Source organism: Ruditapes philippinarum, unplaced genomic scaffold (genome assembly GCF_026571515.1).
Source record: "Ruditapes philippinarum isolate M1 unplaced genomic scaffold, ASM2657151v2 ctg17044_1_1_1_1, whole genome shotgun sequence".
Taxonomy (NCBI): domain Eukaryota; kingdom Metazoa; phylum Mollusca; class Bivalvia; order Venerida; family Veneridae; genus Ruditapes; species Ruditapes philippinarum.
The window spans coordinates 1-18,723 of NW_026865157.1; the positions used below are offsets into that span (position 1 = coordinate 1).

Sequence of the window (18,723 nt, forward strand, 5' to 3'; positions counted from 1 at the left end):
CATAAACAGTATTTTGGTCTAACGTACGTTAGTAAACTAAAACATGTAAACAAATAGAAATTTAATGCTGGGAGTTGCAGACTACGTTTATTCCAATGTGTCAAGTAACTTTACACCTAAATAAATTATGCAAACTTATAGATATGAAAAGTATACAGTACATTATTTATACATTTATAAATTATTGTTGTAGAAATCGAAAGTACAAAATGTCAAAAAATGGCATTAATTCATATATTTTTTAAATCGTACATCAGTGGTCAATTTTAAAGACATATTTTCAATCATAGCTTTACCGACATAGACTTTATTTCCTTTTGGATGCTATTCGTTATACATTATCAAAGATTGCATAGTCTGTTTTTCTTTACATCTCAAACCATGTGGTATAACTTGTTTCAATTTTTATTAAGTTCGAGGTTATTATAAATAACACTCCAGATGTTCCGATTGATAGGTGTTATGATAGGTGTTATCTTGAACTCGGCAAATGTTGATATTTACTTCTTATCTGTTGGTACAAAGTTTAAGAGATTCGTGGTGCACCACTATGCACAATCAGATAATCAATGCGTTGCGCTTATTGGCGGTATGTTTGCAAAGCTGTGACTGTATAAGTTTATTTGTTACCCTTGATAAGATGGGAAAACTCACCGGAGAATCTTTATTTAAGTTAAATATATTACAATGCTAATGTAATTTATATTGTGTTTTTTTTGTATCGAGAATGTTTAAAAATCTTATAGCTTTCAACACAATCGAACTGGTATAAATTTGTATACAAACTAAACTATGATTGACACAAACATAACACAGGTTTGTCACCTTTTGGTTCGTTATTTATTGACACTAATATAACAGATGCATGAATATTTTTGTTTTTATACGATATAAGGTGACATAGCTATATATTTTATTTCTTTTGTATCTGTTAAAACACACTTCGAGCATATTACATAAATAACTAAGAATGTTTTGGTAGTATATATTGTCCACCTGAGAACTAAAATATTATTATGCCACTATCCTCCTCCAACCATGTTTTATCTATAGTATTATCTACCGCAAAACCATAAAACTACATTATCAAACACTTACTTCGCAAACAGAAACACTTGTATCTTGTATCTTTTCACTATAGTGGAACAAGTGGACGCTTAATGGCTACTTAAACTATGTTTTCATTCCAGGGAAGTTAATTTGTACACACAATGTCAAGCATTGTATATGGCGATTAGAGCACATCAATAAAAGTGTGAATTAGGGTGCATAAACCCGAAGGCAACGGTCCGGTGACCCACACACTGGATCTGAGAACATCAAGATTCTTCATAAAACAAACAAAAACATAACATATGTAAATCATACAGGTTTAAGTGGGTTTCCTTTTTCCCCCAGCATTTCTTATCATTTGGTCGAAGGGTGTCGTGTTATAGGTCTTCAATATCACTCATACTGTTGACTGATCTCACTTTACTTGTAGACCTAGTTTTATACAGAATGCGACCATCACTGGTCAAGAAGCAGCTGTCATTGCTTTTACTTTTTCTAGCAACGTATTGTTGGACAATATATTGCCCCTTTCTGTTTTGTAACGAATACTCTGTATGTGTCATGTGTGTGATTCATAATTTTTCAGATGGGATTTGTTCAAGAAGACTCTGTTCTTAGTTTTGCAACCCTTTAACTTGCATAAAATGTGTGCATAACCTTCAAGCACAGGGGCGATGGTATGAGAGAGTTCAATATCATCAGCACTTACTGGTAGATTCAAATGCATCTTACTTTTACAAATATTTATCAAGATTTTATCAGTGTCTAAGTGTGCTTAGGTAAGCGTTTGGCTGGTTCTGCTTATAGCTTGTAAACTTTCATTACCGATATTCTCCTGAGCGTTTATATCTGGGGAATATATTTGTACCCGATAGACCCTGAGCAAAGTTCTCCTTCCGTACTTTTCAAGATCATGTATCTTTTTTCAAGAGTTCCAATACAGTCTTCAGCTGCGTCCCTCATGTATACTTTCAGATTTTGATTTTCTTTGAAATCTTCTTGGACCAATTGTTTATGATCGTTAAGTTTTTCATTCAAAACCGACATACCTTTACATAGGGCATCGAGGTTGTCGTTTGTCGTTCAGAGTAACAATACAAATATAATACAATTTAAATATCACGCAATTACATGATAGCAAGAATATATGACAGAAATCATATATAGTGTAATCTCAATTGCTGTTAAAGCGATAAAATGTTGGTTGTTTACATGTATTCGCTTTATCAGCATATTTATAATTGATATGTTTAAGCTTTTCATTTATGTAGCAAAAGATCAATTCAAACAGTTTTGCCTTTTTAATTTATATATCTTTTTTCTAACAACAAAAATGTTAAAGAAAAAAATGACAACTACTAGTATATCCATAAAATGATTGTAAGCACGCATTTCTCCTTTAATATAGATTTAACGTAATCGAAACTAAAGCTTTTAAAGTAGGAAATACATTTTATAGTTTTCTAAAATAAATAATGAAGGGGAACTGATTATACGTTATATCTTCTCAACAGAAGATATAGTTTATATAAAGCTGTTAAGGTTTATTTGAATATTTTGTTCATTTATCTAAAAAAAATAAAATATGAAATTCATGAATGAAAATACCGATGGTATGTAGCTTTGAACAAAATACACAACATTTTACGCCAAAAAAAGTATTACAATGCATATCAATACATCATTTAATCTAATAAACCTTATAATGAGAAGTTTATGAAAACGCGTTCGTCATTTTTCAATTTCTCAAAATGTTTAAGTTGTTTTGCATTTTTCTTTTAAATTCAGGCGGAAATATTTCTATACAGAAACCGGGTAATCAGACTGGTGAGATGCCATATGAATGTGGTAGAAATGTTACTCTTACTTGTACGTTTAAGAAGAACACATTTGCTATTGTGTGGATGTATGCAAACAATGTTACACCAATTGTAATTGTACGCGAAATAAATGCGCTTTAACCCCTGATTATGAAGGACAGTACACGTTTACATACGATAGACATGGCATCTTCAATTTGACCGTGATAGACATGACTAAGGAAGACAACGGGAAAAAGTTTATTTGTTCAGATGGTTCTGATATAGACTCTGAAGTTATAAAAGTTACAGGTTAGCATAATAATTTAATCCAATGTATGCCCAGTTTTCGAATAGTTATTCCAATATGTGTAATACAAAGAAAAAAGTAACTCTTTTGAACATTTAATGATTTTTGTGTTATGAAGAAGGATATATTACAACGTGTTATATAAAAATGTCCAATGTCGTTTAACAATCAGATGTAGGGACGGGCTAAGCATACTTTTTTAGAATTTAACAAAGGGTTTATGAAAATAACACCACATAATCGAATTGGCACAATTCTGTAATTACATTTTTATCGTATGTTCCAGGATTTATCAATTAACAAATTAATTAATTAATCTGTTACAGACTATGAGCCTCTTCTTTTTGAAGATACAATAAATGGGACTGTAAGGGCGATATCGGGCTGTGTATCTCAAGAAACTGAAGTTTCATTTAAATGGATAAAGATGTCAGTATGTTATTTTACATTACCTTTTATAATGCTGTTTATACCGTAAATAACCGAAGCGCACACAGATAACAATGCATTGTTTAGCAACTTGAGTTTATGAAATTTATTATTGCGTTTTATTCTTTATGATATATTTTTCTATTCAAATGTCATTATTTTAAAAAAAAACTAGTCAAAGGCACGTATAATGTGACGAATCCTATGGTTTCCATCTGTTAATTGTCCGTATGTTAGCAAAAAATTATTCAACCAAAAAAAAACGTGTATTATGCTCAAGTACTAGAGCTACCGATAAATCATGTAAAATAGAGAGAAATAAGAATCCTTTAAGAAAGCCCAACACGGCAAAATTGAAAATGTTGCAGGCTATGTTTGATTGAGCCTGTTCATGGATGGAACTGTAAAGTGCAAACTACCGTCCACGCCCCCTAGCTCCGGCTTAAAGAGAATTCAACATTTAAACATGAAATGGTAAAATTTTGAATTTAGAAGCATCCGCAGATGTGTTTCATTCGTGTTACATTACTGGTGTAAGAGCGGACTTTAAAAATAAAAATCAAAGGTATAAGAGTCAAATATCATTAAACTAAAAAAATCGCCAATGATATGCATAACAAGACTTGGTACTGATCACTCCTGTAAAGTTTAGATGAAATTGCACCAGTAGTTTTTGAGGAGTTGTCCGGACAAGTTTTGTAAACGGACTTACGGAGGCAGACAGACGTCAGAGAAGTGGTCCCTGTGTGTCACCATAGACATCAAATCTTGGTATGTTCGTAAGATTTGACATTTTAAGAGGTAAGGGTTTGGATGAGAAGCTATTATATGTTATTTTGGTTTTGGAGTGATATATGTGGATATATTACCTGCTAAGATTTTATATCACCCGAGCCGTTAGGCGAGGGTGATATTTTATTTTGGCAGGTAATATATCCACATATATCACTCCAAAACCAAAATAATAATTTTATTACCCTTCCCCTGCCGAGGTTAGACGATTTTTTAAAAAATCATTGCTGTTTCAAATGAAACGTCGAAATAAGATTCCCTTTAGGATACCCCTTCATCACATCATGACGTCACATAAATACATGACGTATTTTTCCCGTACCTAACGAATGTAAACAAGAGAAAAGGAGAAGTCTATTGAACGCACTTTTTTGTAATTAATATCAAGCTTTCACCAGGTCATCATTGTTTTCAATACTGATGAGAATATGTATCATTACTCTACATTGGTAAATATTTATCATTTGACTGTTAAAAAGTGCTTGTAAATCGGAATTTACACCGCGTAAAATCGAACCGTACGCGCATCACCTCAGCGCATGTTGTTTACAACGTGGGGTACCCAACGGGGAAATTTAGTGTGTATATTACCCGTCTGGCTCGGTTATATCAATTTCTTTCGGGTGATCAATATCCAATCAAAAAGGCGGAAAAAATCTGGAAGGGTAATAAATGTTGTTATACAATTTTTTGTGGGGCTAATGAACAATTAAAAAAAATGAAATTACAATAATTGTAATTTGTACTACACTTATCTTAAAATTTGCTCGATTTGCACACATGTAGGTCAGTAGTGACACTGAGGAGGAAATAATTCCAACAATTCATGACAATTATACAAGAAGTTGTTCGAATGATTTTGATTGCGGGTATGATCAGCAAGTGCAGTATACAGAGATGATTTCTGCCAAATCTAGTGACAACGGGAAATATTTTCTGAAAGTTTTAGCAGTATATGGGAATAAAAGCAAAGAATCATGCAATACTGCTTACAAGTACATGATTGAAGAAAATGGTATAATTTATTTTACTTATATTCATAATTTTGTATGTCAAAAGTATATATACATTGCTCATTCATTTAATTATATTCTGAATTTGGCAATTCGGTACTTTTTTTGTCAGAGAGCATCATAATGATCAACAATTCAATACATTTTATTATCATTGAAATTGAAACGATGACTGTATGTATATAGGGAGGTTAATACAAATACTTTATTAAGGTTTCCGGATACATTTTGGGGAAACAAACGTGCTTTTTTAAACTTTTATTTCCTCATGTATTGTTATATGCGCTTTCCGTATGACTTAAATACTTTTAGGACTATGACCATACAAATATAGTCGTTTTTTGATGACATATTGTGTCTGCTTTACTGACAGACTGCTGTTTTATGTGATCATTCCTAATGCACCAAATAAGCCGTGTTGGTGTTTGTCACCTCTTAAGCCAAACTTTACATGATTATGTCGGTCCATATGGTATTTTGATCCCACGCAATTAACTTTCAATGATAAACCTGTCTTATATTTATATAACACTGGCGTAACCTAGTGCATTTAATAAAGAAATGTTTTATGTTAGATAATGAACGGTTCAACATTGCAAAAGAAATTGGACTTGCTGTTGCTGGTTTACTTGGAGTCAAATGTATTCTTCTGTGTATTGGATATTGTATGTGGAAATGTTGGAAACAAAAGAGAAAAGGCAAAGGAAAACTTACTAGTCAGTGAGTTTATTAGCTTAAACTTGAATTTGCCTGAGTATGAACTTCGAAAGCCCATTAGATTTAATTCATTAAAACGGGTTTAGAAATTTGTTTAGAAACAGTACATAGTATTTTGCCCTAAATGGCCTTACATCATTATAGCGAACGATCAGCCAGCCCGGAAACAATTAAACGGATCAAAAGCAAAGGACTGCCGTGTGTTTAAGACATGATATTATATCGGTCTGAGCGGTGTTTATCGCCTATTTGACACTGTCTTGCATGCTTTCAATGAAAAAGTTGAATACATTCAAAATACACTGACGTACACATTTTATGCACTCATGATTTGAGCCGCGTCACGACAAAACCATCATAATGGGTTTGCGACCAGCATGGATCCAGACCAGCCTGCGCATCCGCGCAGTCTGATCAGGATCCATACTGTTTGCTATCAGTTTCTCTACTCGTAATAGGGTTTGTAAGCGAACAGCATGGATCCTGATCAGTCTGCGCGGATGCAAACCCATTATGTTGGTTTTGTCGTGACGCGGCTCATTTAGTTTCTTCATCATATCTTTATTAAGAAGATTTTATCTGAATAAAAAGTTTTCTAACATAAAAATGTAATAAACGGGCACTCCATTTTGAATAATGGCTGTGGTGTAATGGTTTGTTACAGCTTTTGTAAAAACCTTGTGCTCATATTGTATAGCTACACTAAATGCAAGAGTATTCAGTATATACAGTTGTGACATGATAATACATAAATAGTATATTTTGTCCTGAATTTGAATGTGTTATCCGATTATTTGTGTGCAAATTTTCAGATCATTTTCTCACAATGTTTTTTCCAAAATAATCACTTTTTTTGCATATCAGAGTTTTCAAAGCATTAATAGATTTATATTTGTAATTTTCATCAATATTTGAAATATTTATGGAAAAGGTTCACATTGTAGGCCAATCAACTTGAAGCTGTTAGTTTATTTGAATATGACCACTTTGATAGGGCAGATGAATGTTGAACATCGTACTATAAACATGTATATTGATTTATATGATATTTTATGAGTATTTTAACATCGTAATTAAAAATGGAATGTAATTCAAAGTATATGTTATATAATTATCTATTATCAGCATTTACCTTAAAATAATTAGAGCATTTACTTAATCATAATAATGATAATAACGTGGTCTCTTGCATTGCAGTTCTTAAATTTTACATGCTTAAAATATATCTTTTTAAAGAATGCATGTACAAGAAGACAGTTCACAAAGGGAAAGGCTGGTAGAACGAAGCGACACCGCCACCCAGCCGTAAGTTGTTTAATACTGTCATATTTGCCACAACTTGCCAATAATTAAACAGCAAGTTCTAAATTTTTTCCCGGCAATAGATGTCTTGTTCTTTTTGTTTCCTAAAAACATTGAGGTTAATTTGACTGCAATGGAACGTTTGTAATATAATATCATAAACAATCATATTGATAGTAATTATTATTGTATGTGATAACAAACCACGACGTAATAAAATATGGATATTGTACGTAAGTGTACAATACACGTACATGCAAATTTACGTTGCTACATATATAGTTGATAATAAATTGTTCTAGAACAAAATGTTATTTCTCGTATAAAATGTTCATTCTTAATATCACTTAGAACTCTTATCAACCGTTTTCTAAGAAATATTTATAAGAATATTCAAATTATACATTTCTGGTGTTTTTATCAATATTTGAAATATTTATGGAAAAAGGTTCCTATTAAAGACAAATCTATTTTAAACTGTTAATTTAAAAACGATCACTTAAATAGGACATATAACTATTGCCCACCGAAGATATACTGCTTTTCCGTACATTGATATCAAGTAAACTTTTCTTAAGAATGCGTAAAGACCAAGACAATTCACGAAGAAACTGGTCTTTAAGTTGTTGAATACTGCCAAGTTTGCAACATCTTGCCAATAATTCTAAACTGTTGCTGTTATTTTTTGTCCCCTTAATACATTAAAGTATATTTGTCTTATATGGAACATTTGTTAAATAATATGCAATCATGTTAGTGGTTATTTGTATTGTATATAATAACAAACCACGACAGAATAAAACATGGGTGTTGTCTGTAAGGTACATGGACATGATCCGACTTTACATGGCTACATAAATTATTATTGAACAAAAAAAAATCACTTAGAACTTTTATCAAAAACATTTAATAAATGATGATAATAGCATGGTTTCTTACATAACAATTGTCTATTAATATGAATTTCATAAACCTAAAATATATCTTTTTAAAGAATGAATTTACAACAAAAGAAATCACGGATGAAATTGCCCGAAGAACCTGAAGAACTAAGGGAAGCCACCAACTATCAGTAAGTTGTTCACTGCTGCCATATTTGCCAGGCCTTCTTGCTTGCCAATACTTAACAGCTGTTGCCCGGCAAAAGATTTGTTTTCGTTCTTATCCCCTAAAAACATTAAATGTTTTTGAAAACGATCAATCCAGTTAGAATTTTTTTAGCACACGTTATAAAAGAGAATGTTTGTTATAACCTTGATTTTTATTCACTTCTACTTATTTGCAAAACCGTTTCTTGAATGTTTTAACAACACAATGTAACACAAATCAGCTGCAGAGGACGAATGCATTTAATATGTGCTCTTAAGAAAATAAATCATGTTAATTGCCAATAGAATATCATTATACTACGCATTTTATGTTGACTTCATTTTACATTATCAAGCAAATATGAAAAACATGATCAACAAGGGCGGGAAACATTCAATGAACGCAACTTCCATAACAGGAGGACCACCAGGAAGGAACCAAGTAGGACACCAAACAGGGCAGCGCCAACGGACAAAACAGGAAATCATAGAAACGTAAAAGGTAATGAAAGATTAATATTTATAAAAGGCCCTAAAAAGGGCAAGGGTGCAAAGGAAGGGGTCCGAAGGATGGGATGGGTAAATAATCAGGGGAAGGGGGAGATATTTATCTTGGACGAAAAAACAAAAAAAGGACATAAAAATGTCACAACAATTGTATGTAGCAATAAGCAAATCATACACTTGAAGAACACAGGGGGCGCCGCTTTGGAACGATAAGCAATATTCGCACTGCTAGGGAGTTTAAACCAGTTATTGGTGTACTTCACCTAATTCTTAGCCCCAAACATGTTTCTTTTAAACGAGACAGTGTAAAAAATTAATTTCCACCGAACGAAATTCTAACAGTGGTTATCAAAAGAAGAAAGCGTAGTTGCCAACTGTAAAAGGGTTGAACACCTAACATGCAGTATGTCTTTTAAAAGAGTAGAGGTAATAACATCTTTTAATAGATCGTTTATTTTAAAAAGGAAGCCAAAACATAACCGAGATCGGAGTTTGTAAATCACATTTCCATAGAAGTCAGGCTTGCTAATCCCTTGTCGCTGAATAGTATTCAAATCGCTATTGAATTTTGAAATTATATCGAAATTACAGTTATAAAATTAAGTAAATTACTTCTGTAACTTATGTCAGCGAAAGTCCTGTTTTAGAAGTTGCTAGTTATGAAAATATTCCCTTTGTAAAAATCGTTAACATGCCTACACGCCCTAGCAAAACAAGTTAACAGAGATACATATACTCAGAAGACTTTGTATGAGTTATATCTCTATTTAAATATGGATACTTGACTATACCAAAGTCAAAGTTATCTCTCTTATCATAGATTTTTTTGTGAATACTATTGTTATCGAGTGTAATATGTAGATCGAAAAACAGGGGGTAATTATTGAAAATACCATCAAGGTATAGGAAACTGTTATTAAATTAAATGCTTAATAATATATAACATCTTAATGTGTATCTTCAGAAAGGCGCAAAAGAAAGTCTCGTTCATAGATATAATAAACAAATATTAAACAATTAATACCCATTTGCATTTCTATAATCTGTTTATGTAGGGTACTGGTATAACCAAATCTGATATAAACGTCATAGGTCAATATAAAATAATGCTTTACGATACAGTTTGAAGCCAGTGAATGCAATTTGTTTAATATAATTCTTGTTTTAAGGAAAAAAGCCCCAACAGATGAAGGAGCCATGGAGAATATAAAAGACAAGTTCAATCATCGCCGTCAACAGAAAATAATAATGCAATTTTAGTAAATAAACAGCAACAAAAACATGATGTACTAGTATTTTACCAGAAGCTATCATTGTGTAACATCAAATCATGTTTTGCTGAAATTAGTCAAACTTGTTTCAGTATTCCTGAAGAATGGTATTATTCAAGAATTAATTGCTTGTATTACACACCGTATTTCCAGCGCCAGTGATGACACATTCCTGCAGTAATGGTGTTAGTGTTTGTAGATTGAAGCAAAGGTCAGCCATTGCATCGTTCCTAGACATTATCAATACTTGTTGGCTTCACTTTTGCAAGGATATTCGCTGCATGCCAGAGCAGATGAACAGTACAAATGACCGTAGAAATAATTTCATGATCAATCGCAAAGTGTCCTCCGCCGTCCGGGATTTTGGCGACAGAAATCTACAATTTACTGATTACTACTGGTAGAACAAACATTTGATTGGTTAATTCCAAATAAGCAAAAAATATAATTTATTACTGTAGACTTACTGCCAATTGACTGAAGATATTATAGGGTATTTATGGGTTCCCCATTTCATAAATTATTTTGAGCGGACAAAAAGTAACAGCAACAGAAAAAAATCCGGAAAAAAATGGTTGTTGCGTGTTCAAAATATCTCAAGTTGGAAAAATAATCATCACGACGGGTCAGTTTAATGTGCTGAAATATTTTATAAAAAGGGAAACGAATAAAAAATGCCCAATACTGTCTCGGGGCAATTTACTGTTAGTCTAAAGCAATGAAATTGTCCTTATATGCGTGATAAAAATAAACCAGGCATATTTATAACCTACCTGTTGTAATCAGTATTCATTAAATTATCATCACTGCTGCAATATGACTTCACTGTTGCCATCATACGGTGAGAGTTAGTTTTTTTTCCATCGAATGAACTCATTTGTATGTTTCAACGTGGATTTGTCATATTGTATAATTTGTGAAACGTGTATATCCTAGGCAAAGGCGAAGCATTCTTTGTGTTTGTTAATTATATGAGTAGTTTAATTTATATAAATTCTTATTTGTAGAGATTATTTCAAACTCTTTTGTTGTTAATTTTTTGTGACATTACTTGTTTTATGTTTTATTGTTTTATAGATTTATAGTTTATGGTCTCTAATTTGCAGTTCGTACATTACAATGCAACTTTCCTGACTGATTTGTTAACAATTTTAATAAAATAATTTAACAACTATCAATTTATGTTACAATATTACTTTATTCATAATTAAAGGGACAAGTAAACGTAATCACAATGACAGTATGTTCACGTCACAGCTTTCTGAGGCGACACAGGCAAAATTTTGATTTCGTACTTTTGAATTTTTCATTCATTATTCTGTAAAGGCCATCAAAATGAATATATTAGACAGTCAAAGGAACAAAACTTTTCCTCATATAAAGAATAAAATGGTGGTTTCCTAACTTGACCCGCGTGGGTCAGGTTAGAGCGCTAGGATTTCACAATAGTTGTCAAAGTGAACTCTGGAAACGTTAAAGAGCATATCAAATGAATGGCTTAGACATGTTTCAATCATACACTATCCACAATATCTGTTATTGTATGTTCAAGGGTTTGTTCAAGTCACCGGACTTGTTTTAAAACTATTTGGTGATTCTATTGGCGTCTAATTTTTGTTCAACATGTATAGATATATTTACGCTTCAAACTCAAAATATATAGAATTTAAACAGAAATTCATGCTGAAACTTCAAGAAAAGTTATTTTAGTGTAATTTTAGTACATAAGATCATTTTAATATTTTTGTCATCATTTTGCCTGAATATCCCTTTAAGACAAACACCACTTTTTTCTAGTTTAATAGATGCACCAAAAAGCTAGAAAAGACGGTACATTCTTGCTTGACTGCTTTAATATAAAACTTGCAAATGATATTATCAAATATATTGTAAACAACGATACAAAAGTAAGGTACATTTGCACCTTTAGTATACATATGTAACAGGACCTATGAGCGAATTGTCCACCTCCAAAGTATAGTCAGGAAAAATAATTATAAAACAAAAAATAATATAATACGTGCATTGCCCAGACAAACTAAGTGCTGAGTGTCCCTGTTCTAGGTACATTATACCCTGAAAAATCCCCCTGCCCACCCCCATGCCCAATACTAAATATTTTATCTCCAGTGTCCCATCCCCTACTACACAACCGCAATGCCCAATCTTCAATGCCAGATCCAACATGCCAAATCTCAAATGTAATATCTACCTTGACCCATCCCTAATCTTAATATGTTATATATACAATTGTTCTGTCTGTTACCTGTTCGATGCCCGTGTTTTGTGTTTACTTATCATTAGTATACCGTTATCAGTATAATCTGCATATCAAAGTGTCTTGTTACTGAAACTTAGCAATACGGTAATTAAACGGACAAACATATTTTATAGAACATCAATTGGAGTGGATTATCGCATACGGCTGCTAAGGCAATATTTTTATACCCCTCTCCCCACCACAACGAAATTGTAAGGAGGTATACTGGAATCAGCTTGTCCCTCTGGCCGTCCGGCTGTCTCCCCGTCCAGCCGGCCGTCGATTTTCCTTGTCCGCCCAATACTTTAAAATTCCTTTGACCCACAGTCTTCATATTTGGTATTTAGATTGGTCATGATTAGAAGATGATTCCTATTGATTTTGAGGTCACCAGGTCAAAGGTCAATGTCACAGAGGCCTTGACTAAAAAAAGCTTGTTCACCCAATAACTTAAGATTACTTTGACCCACAGTCTTCATATTTGGTATTTAGATTGGTCATGATTAGTAGATGATTCCCATTGGTTTTGAGTTCACCAGGTCAAAGATCAAGGTCACAGGGGCCTTGAATAAAAAACTTGTCCCCCCAATAACTTAAGATTCTTTTGACCCACAGTCTTTATATTTGCCATGGAGGTTGGTCATGACCATTATATGATCCTATTGATTTTGAGGTCACCAGGTCAAAGGTCAAGGTCACAGGGGCCTTGACTAAAAAATGCTTGTCTGCCCAACAGCTTAGATTTATTTGACCCACAGTCTTCATATATGGCATGGAGGTTTGTCACGATTAGGACATGACCCATGCTGATTTTGAGGTCACTGGGTCAAAGGTAAAGGTCATCACAGGGGCCTTGACTAAAAAAGCTTGTCCGCCAAATAACTTCAGATTCCTTTGACCAACAGTTTTCATTTTTGGCATGGAGGTTGATAATGACCATTAGGTGACACTTTTTGATTTTGAGGTCACTGGGTCAAAGGTCAAGGTCACAAGGGCCTTGACTAAAAGAGCTTGTCTGCTTAAGAATGCTTTGGTCAACAGTCTTCATATTTGGTATTGGGGTTGTTTATGACTAGTAGATGACCCCTATTGATTTTAGGTGGCTGTGTCAAAGGTCAAGGTAACAGGGACTTTTACTATAATAAGCATGTCTGCTCAGATGCTTAAGAATGCTTGTCTGCAGTGTCCTGATTTTGACATTTTCACATTTAAAGCATGTAGAATACATAACTTAGCAATGCACTGGCTAAGTAACCTCAGATTTGGCAGTGGTATGCGGAAACTATTCACGCCATAACCGTGGCAGTTCTAGTTTTAATTGTTTTGATGTTACATATAATCTATTTATGCTGATACGTATAATGATCCCGATGCTCATTTCTGCCACATGTTTGCGGAATTCTACATGCCTGTGCTATTTTTACATTTCTGCAGTTTTTAGATATTCTAGGTAAATAGCATAAATTATTAACTGTTGGTTCAGAAATGAAACATTTGGAGAGAGATTAAAAAAAAGTAGCAGGAAACACAATAAACAAATGACAAGTGTAGCTATGACAGTGTTTAATTTGTATTTCTTTATCAGATCATCAAGGTTACCATGTGATTCACAAATATGGATTTAAAAGTTTAAAAGGAACAGGTGAGTTTTAGTCAACTGTATAATCATCACAGAGCATAGGTGGGAATTCTCTCAATATATAATGCAAAACAGGTATAATACATGTATGTCTGGATAAATTTACAGTAGCAAAAATATGTGAAAACGTTTATATATGGATTCAACGAGAAACAAATAAATTTTGTACAAAACGACTTCGATTACTATCCATAATTGTTTTCGATTGATAATGTCTGTATTTTCATATCTATATATTCACAGTTGGAATCATTATCCGTTTTGATTCCTTGCATGTCCATGTATGCCTCTCTAGCCTTACATTGCTCATCAATTTCTTCATACCCATTATCAGCAGCATTGTCATTATCTCCAGTAGTGGTCTGATATTCAGTTATAATATCTAGAACAAAACATTTAAAAAAACAATTATAAATCATTTATATCGAGATAGTTACTGTACCAAAACTCACACGTCCCGCTATGATTTGCACAGTAAACAAGGCGTGGATGCATTTTGAATAATAACACTTACTTAATCCTTACTATATACATGGTTTTGTATAATCTAAAGGGGCTCCATTGAGTTTTTTTGACATGACGGGGATTGGAATAATTTTTTTAACATTAATGTTCCATTCGTTGTAGGTCGAGACCAATAATAATAATGGAATAATATTCTAAATGTGGAAGCTGACCCGAAATTGAAAACGTGTTGCAACGCTTTTCATTCAAATGGAACTGAAAATATCACAAAAGTACGACTTTCATTTTGTTTTTGAGTATATATGTTCATTATTTCTTTACAGTTTTCTTGTTCAAGTGTCCATGCTCATATTTGTGAGAAATTCAAATTTTTATTATAATTATTAGGCTTTTGACCACAGTGGAGTTCCTTTAAGAAATACGAAGTTTGATAGAATCAAAATGGTACCACATGCTTAAAATACGTAATCATGTTTATTCGGTAAAATGATATTTCTTCTATCATTAGGGTATCATCAATTCTTATCTAACTTTTATGATATTTCTTTACGTTTAGATTATCTTAATTAATTGTGACCGATAGAAATAGTAGAATTACGGAATCAAACATGTGTTAAAACTGCATACCAGCTGTCTTTCTGTCTTTTATCTTCAGAATTTGTTTAAGTCTGAAATGAAAGATAACTAATAACGTAGCAACAGCGGTTTTATAGCTGTTTATATGTAATTTATCCAAAAATAATCTCGAATGTTTTTTATATAAGAGAGAAAACCATTTTCATAAACTTGTAATGTTACCAAAAGTCCGAACGAGGTAAATAGACTGTGTATGAAATAAACATTTTATCATCAATTTAAGCGAAACAAGACATTAAATAACGCTTTATTTTGATACTTTTGGGTTGGGTTCTTCTGTCTTTTGGTGACATTTGTATTACCTGATACACCTCCAATAGGAGAATTCCAATACAACCACTATAAATGTGAAAATAGATATACTAATGGCGATCTTTAATAGTGCCGAGGCTGTAATATGCTCCGTTGAGGACTGTTGAGCTGTATTTAAAAAAATAAAATAAAACTACATTATTAATTATAAACAGTAAAAGTTACATGTCATTTACGTTTTCACAAAGATAAACTATTATGTATTACATTCGCACATTTGTTTCGCAGCAAAGGCAGAGATAAATATTAAAAACGTAAGCAAAGTGGTATTTTGTCTTAATTAACAAAATACCAAATCACTTATAACATAACTACTGGCAAGTTGACCAAAACAACTTTTGAGTCGCCCATATGATCAATAATAAAAACTGTTTAAAAAATTGTAACAGAACATCAAAAAAAATTGTTTTAGAAACGAAAATCATAGATCAGGTGCTGCTTTATTGCATTGAAATATTTTACTTAAGAGGAAAAGTAGATATTTAAGAATTTTTAATTGATGTTTGAAGAATCATAACTGTAACAACTTTTTACCCTTTTCCCGCACTTCATAATAGTGGGTATAATGTCCAAATGAATTTCTGACAATAACTCGGTACTGTCCATAATCTGACTGAGTAATGTTTCTGATGATCAAATTAGCCTGTAACCCATGAGATGATATAATATACTTATTGCCGTCATTTTGTAATGGCACGTTCTGTTTATACCATGCAAATACTGTTTTGTTTTGCACGTCAAGAAACTCTTTAGCTAAATATTGCAACGTAACGTCAAAATGCATCTTTGTCTCTCTTAAAGTATCAGCTGACGGACGTGGAGGACCTATAAACATAATCAACGGTGTAGACATGTTTTAATCACAAATTTTCGTCTAAAACTCATACTCTTGTAAACTAAAGTTGGTGCTCCAGTGCTTCTTTACTGTGAAGTAAGAAGGATCAGTAAATTGTTTAATACTAGTAGGTACAATATTACTAAGAGTTATCGATAATATATTTAAAGCTGAAATCCTTTATGTAAAGTCTAGTTTTATATCAACGCTTTTTATATATTATACCGAGGTGCAAATGTCATGCACGTAGATTCGCAAATTTAGAAATGATTAATTACGGACAGAACAGGAGTTTAAAAACTAACATCTCACGATAAGGACGAGTTTTGATAGTGCTCCTTGTCCATTTGTTAACATATTTCTAGCAGAGCATACATACTCCCCTGCATCAGCACAAGATACCCTATGAATAATGTGTTGAACAGAACTTGTATTTTTCATCATTATGATTTCTTCATCTCTTTGATTTTTTATAACAATGTCTGGAAGAGGATAAGACTCCGCGAAGCATTGGAAAGTCACCTGTTCATTTTGGTTTACAATTAACCTCTCTTCTGCCACTATTCCATAGTTGAAGCGAACCTTACGCGGTTGAACTGAAAAAATTGTCATATTTAGTCGAAGCAATTATCTTATTCAGTTATATATGTCTTAAAAGGAAAATAGTGGAAGCAAATCCTCTCACATATAATATCACTTTTCTAACAAAGCATTTGGAACGTAACATGGAGATATAGCTAATAGGGTTAACTTACGCTACTATTATTCTCGAACATAATATTTTCGAATAAGCATCTGAGAAGGCCGATATAATTATTTTTTCTCTCTTACAGCAGCTTATTTCAAGAAGTTATCGGATTGTGGGTATGAAAGTAGAATTATCAGTTATGGTTTAAAAGTAGAACAGTAACTATATCAGAGATTTTTTTGATTGGGGTTTACGTCACATCGACACAGTATAGGTCATATCGCGACGTTCCAGCTTTACTGGTGGAGGAAGACCTCAGGTGTCCCTCCGTGCATTATTTCAGGCACGAACGGGCACCTTAGTAGAACCACCGACGTTCCGTAAGCTAGCTGGATAGCTTCCTCACATGAAAGAATCCAAGTCCCTGGCGGGATTCGAACTCACAGCGGTGAGGGGCAAGTGGTTTGAAGTATATCAGAGATTAGATAGAAAATAAAAGAGCTGTAACATGGTATGAAAATATCAAACAATCTAACCAACCTTTTGGCTACTGTCCTGTAAAAAATATGTTAACTTTCAATAATTTTATATTTCAATAAGAGAGATTCATCAGATAGTTATAAAATGAATTAGTCTTATGCTATTTCACACATTTATCTTCACCGTAATCACTTGTTTACAGGTGTACAATATACTAAAATCATACATTCTTACCTCGAACAGTTATTTTAGCAATATTACTTTTTCTATTCTCGTCATAACAATACCATTCTTGACCATGGTTACTTAAATTTACACGTTTTATGTTTATTTTGAAGGTACCGTTACTATAGCAACTCGTTTCAAAATATCGATTTTCAGCTAGGAACCCATCTGGTTTACAGCTTCCATTGTCCGAAAGATACAGGTGTGAAAATGAGCCCATGTGATTTAAACTTACCCATTGTGTAACAGTTACATTTTTGTTTGTATAACACGCCAGTTCCAAACTGCTGTTCACCAATACATCATTGAAAGCTGGCAAAATAATTGGGTTTCCTGATACAATACCTGTAATATTAGTTAAAAATGTTTTTATATATTCTTACAAATATATTAAATGAAACTGCAGTTTACGATTAAAATTATTATTTCCGGATCATGTATACCATGTTCCATTAAATACTAAAGCAATTCATCCAAATAAAACAATGTCAGGGGCTGATTTGGTTACAGAAATTTAACAATTACTTTATCAAACTTTTAAACCTATTTGATTTTTAAGCTTGTCAGTTATAATGTACATAGGGGTATTACTTATTTAATTATACTTATTATTACACGATGCCGACCTTAAATTCACGATTCCGCGGCGAATGTACATATAAGGCTATCTAAGCCATGTAAGCGACCGCCAATTTTTGAAACTGTATTTTAACCAAGGAAAAAATGAAATGTATGGTAAAGGAAGTGTACTTATCAGATATTTTTTGTCGGTGAATTGAATTAATTGAAGAAGTTTTAAAGTTTTATCATTTTGATTAAATTTTAAATTAAGTTATATATACATTTTTGTAAATTTCAGTTATTCTTTGCTCTAAACAGACCTGATTGCTGTAGTTAAAAGA

At 32.7% G+C, this 18,723-nt stretch overlaps 2 protein-coding genes across 3 annotated transcripts; one reads left to right on the forward strand and one right to left on the reverse strand.

Annotated features, from left to right (window-relative positions):
• Positions 1–2,832: 2,832 nt before the first annotated feature.
• On the forward strand, positions 2,833–11,333 carry LOC132728046 (uncharacterized). Its single transcript, XM_060713653.1, has 8 exons — positions 2,833–3,164; positions 3,489–3,595; positions 5,170–5,398; positions 5,972–6,116; positions 7,350–7,418; positions 8,410–8,487; positions 8,860–9,005; positions 10,180–11,333. Exons 1-8 carry the CDS (start codon positions 3,086–3,088, stop codon positions 10,218–10,220), a joined length of 894 nt encoding a protein of 297 aa, XP_060569636.1. The 5' UTR covers positions 2,833–3,085; the 3' UTR covers positions 10,221–11,333.
• Positions 11,334–14,091: 2,758 nt separating this feature from the next.
• LOC132728047 (neurotrimin-like) lies at positions 14,092–18,166 on the reverse strand (the record flags this gene model as incomplete). 2 transcript variants are annotated; one of them, XM_060713654.1, is given in 6 exon segments in its annotated part: positions 14,092–14,562; positions 15,273–15,313; positions 15,584–15,701; positions 16,128–16,418; positions 16,734–17,024; positions 17,831–18,166. In XM_060713654.1, coding segments are annotated over 6 exon segments (1,274 nt in total), but the record flags the coding sequence as incomplete, so codon positions are not given.
• Positions 18,167–18,723: the final 557 nt, after the last annotated feature.

Excerpts from the sequence above, each read along its gene's own strand:
- LOC132728046 (XM_060713653.1), top strand. The coding sequence starts at position 3,086 with ATGACTAAGGAAGACAACGGGAAAAAGTTTATTTGTTCAGATGGTTCT. Across the intron at positions 3,165-3,488 it reads TGAAGTTATAAAAGTTACAG|ACTATGAGCCTCTTCTTTTT; the intron begins GTTAGCATAATA and ends AATCTGTTACAG. Across the intron at positions 9,006-10,179 it reads AAATCATAGAAACGTAAAAG|GAAAAAAGCCCCAACAGATG; the intron begins GTAATGAAAGAT and ends TCTTGTTTTAAG.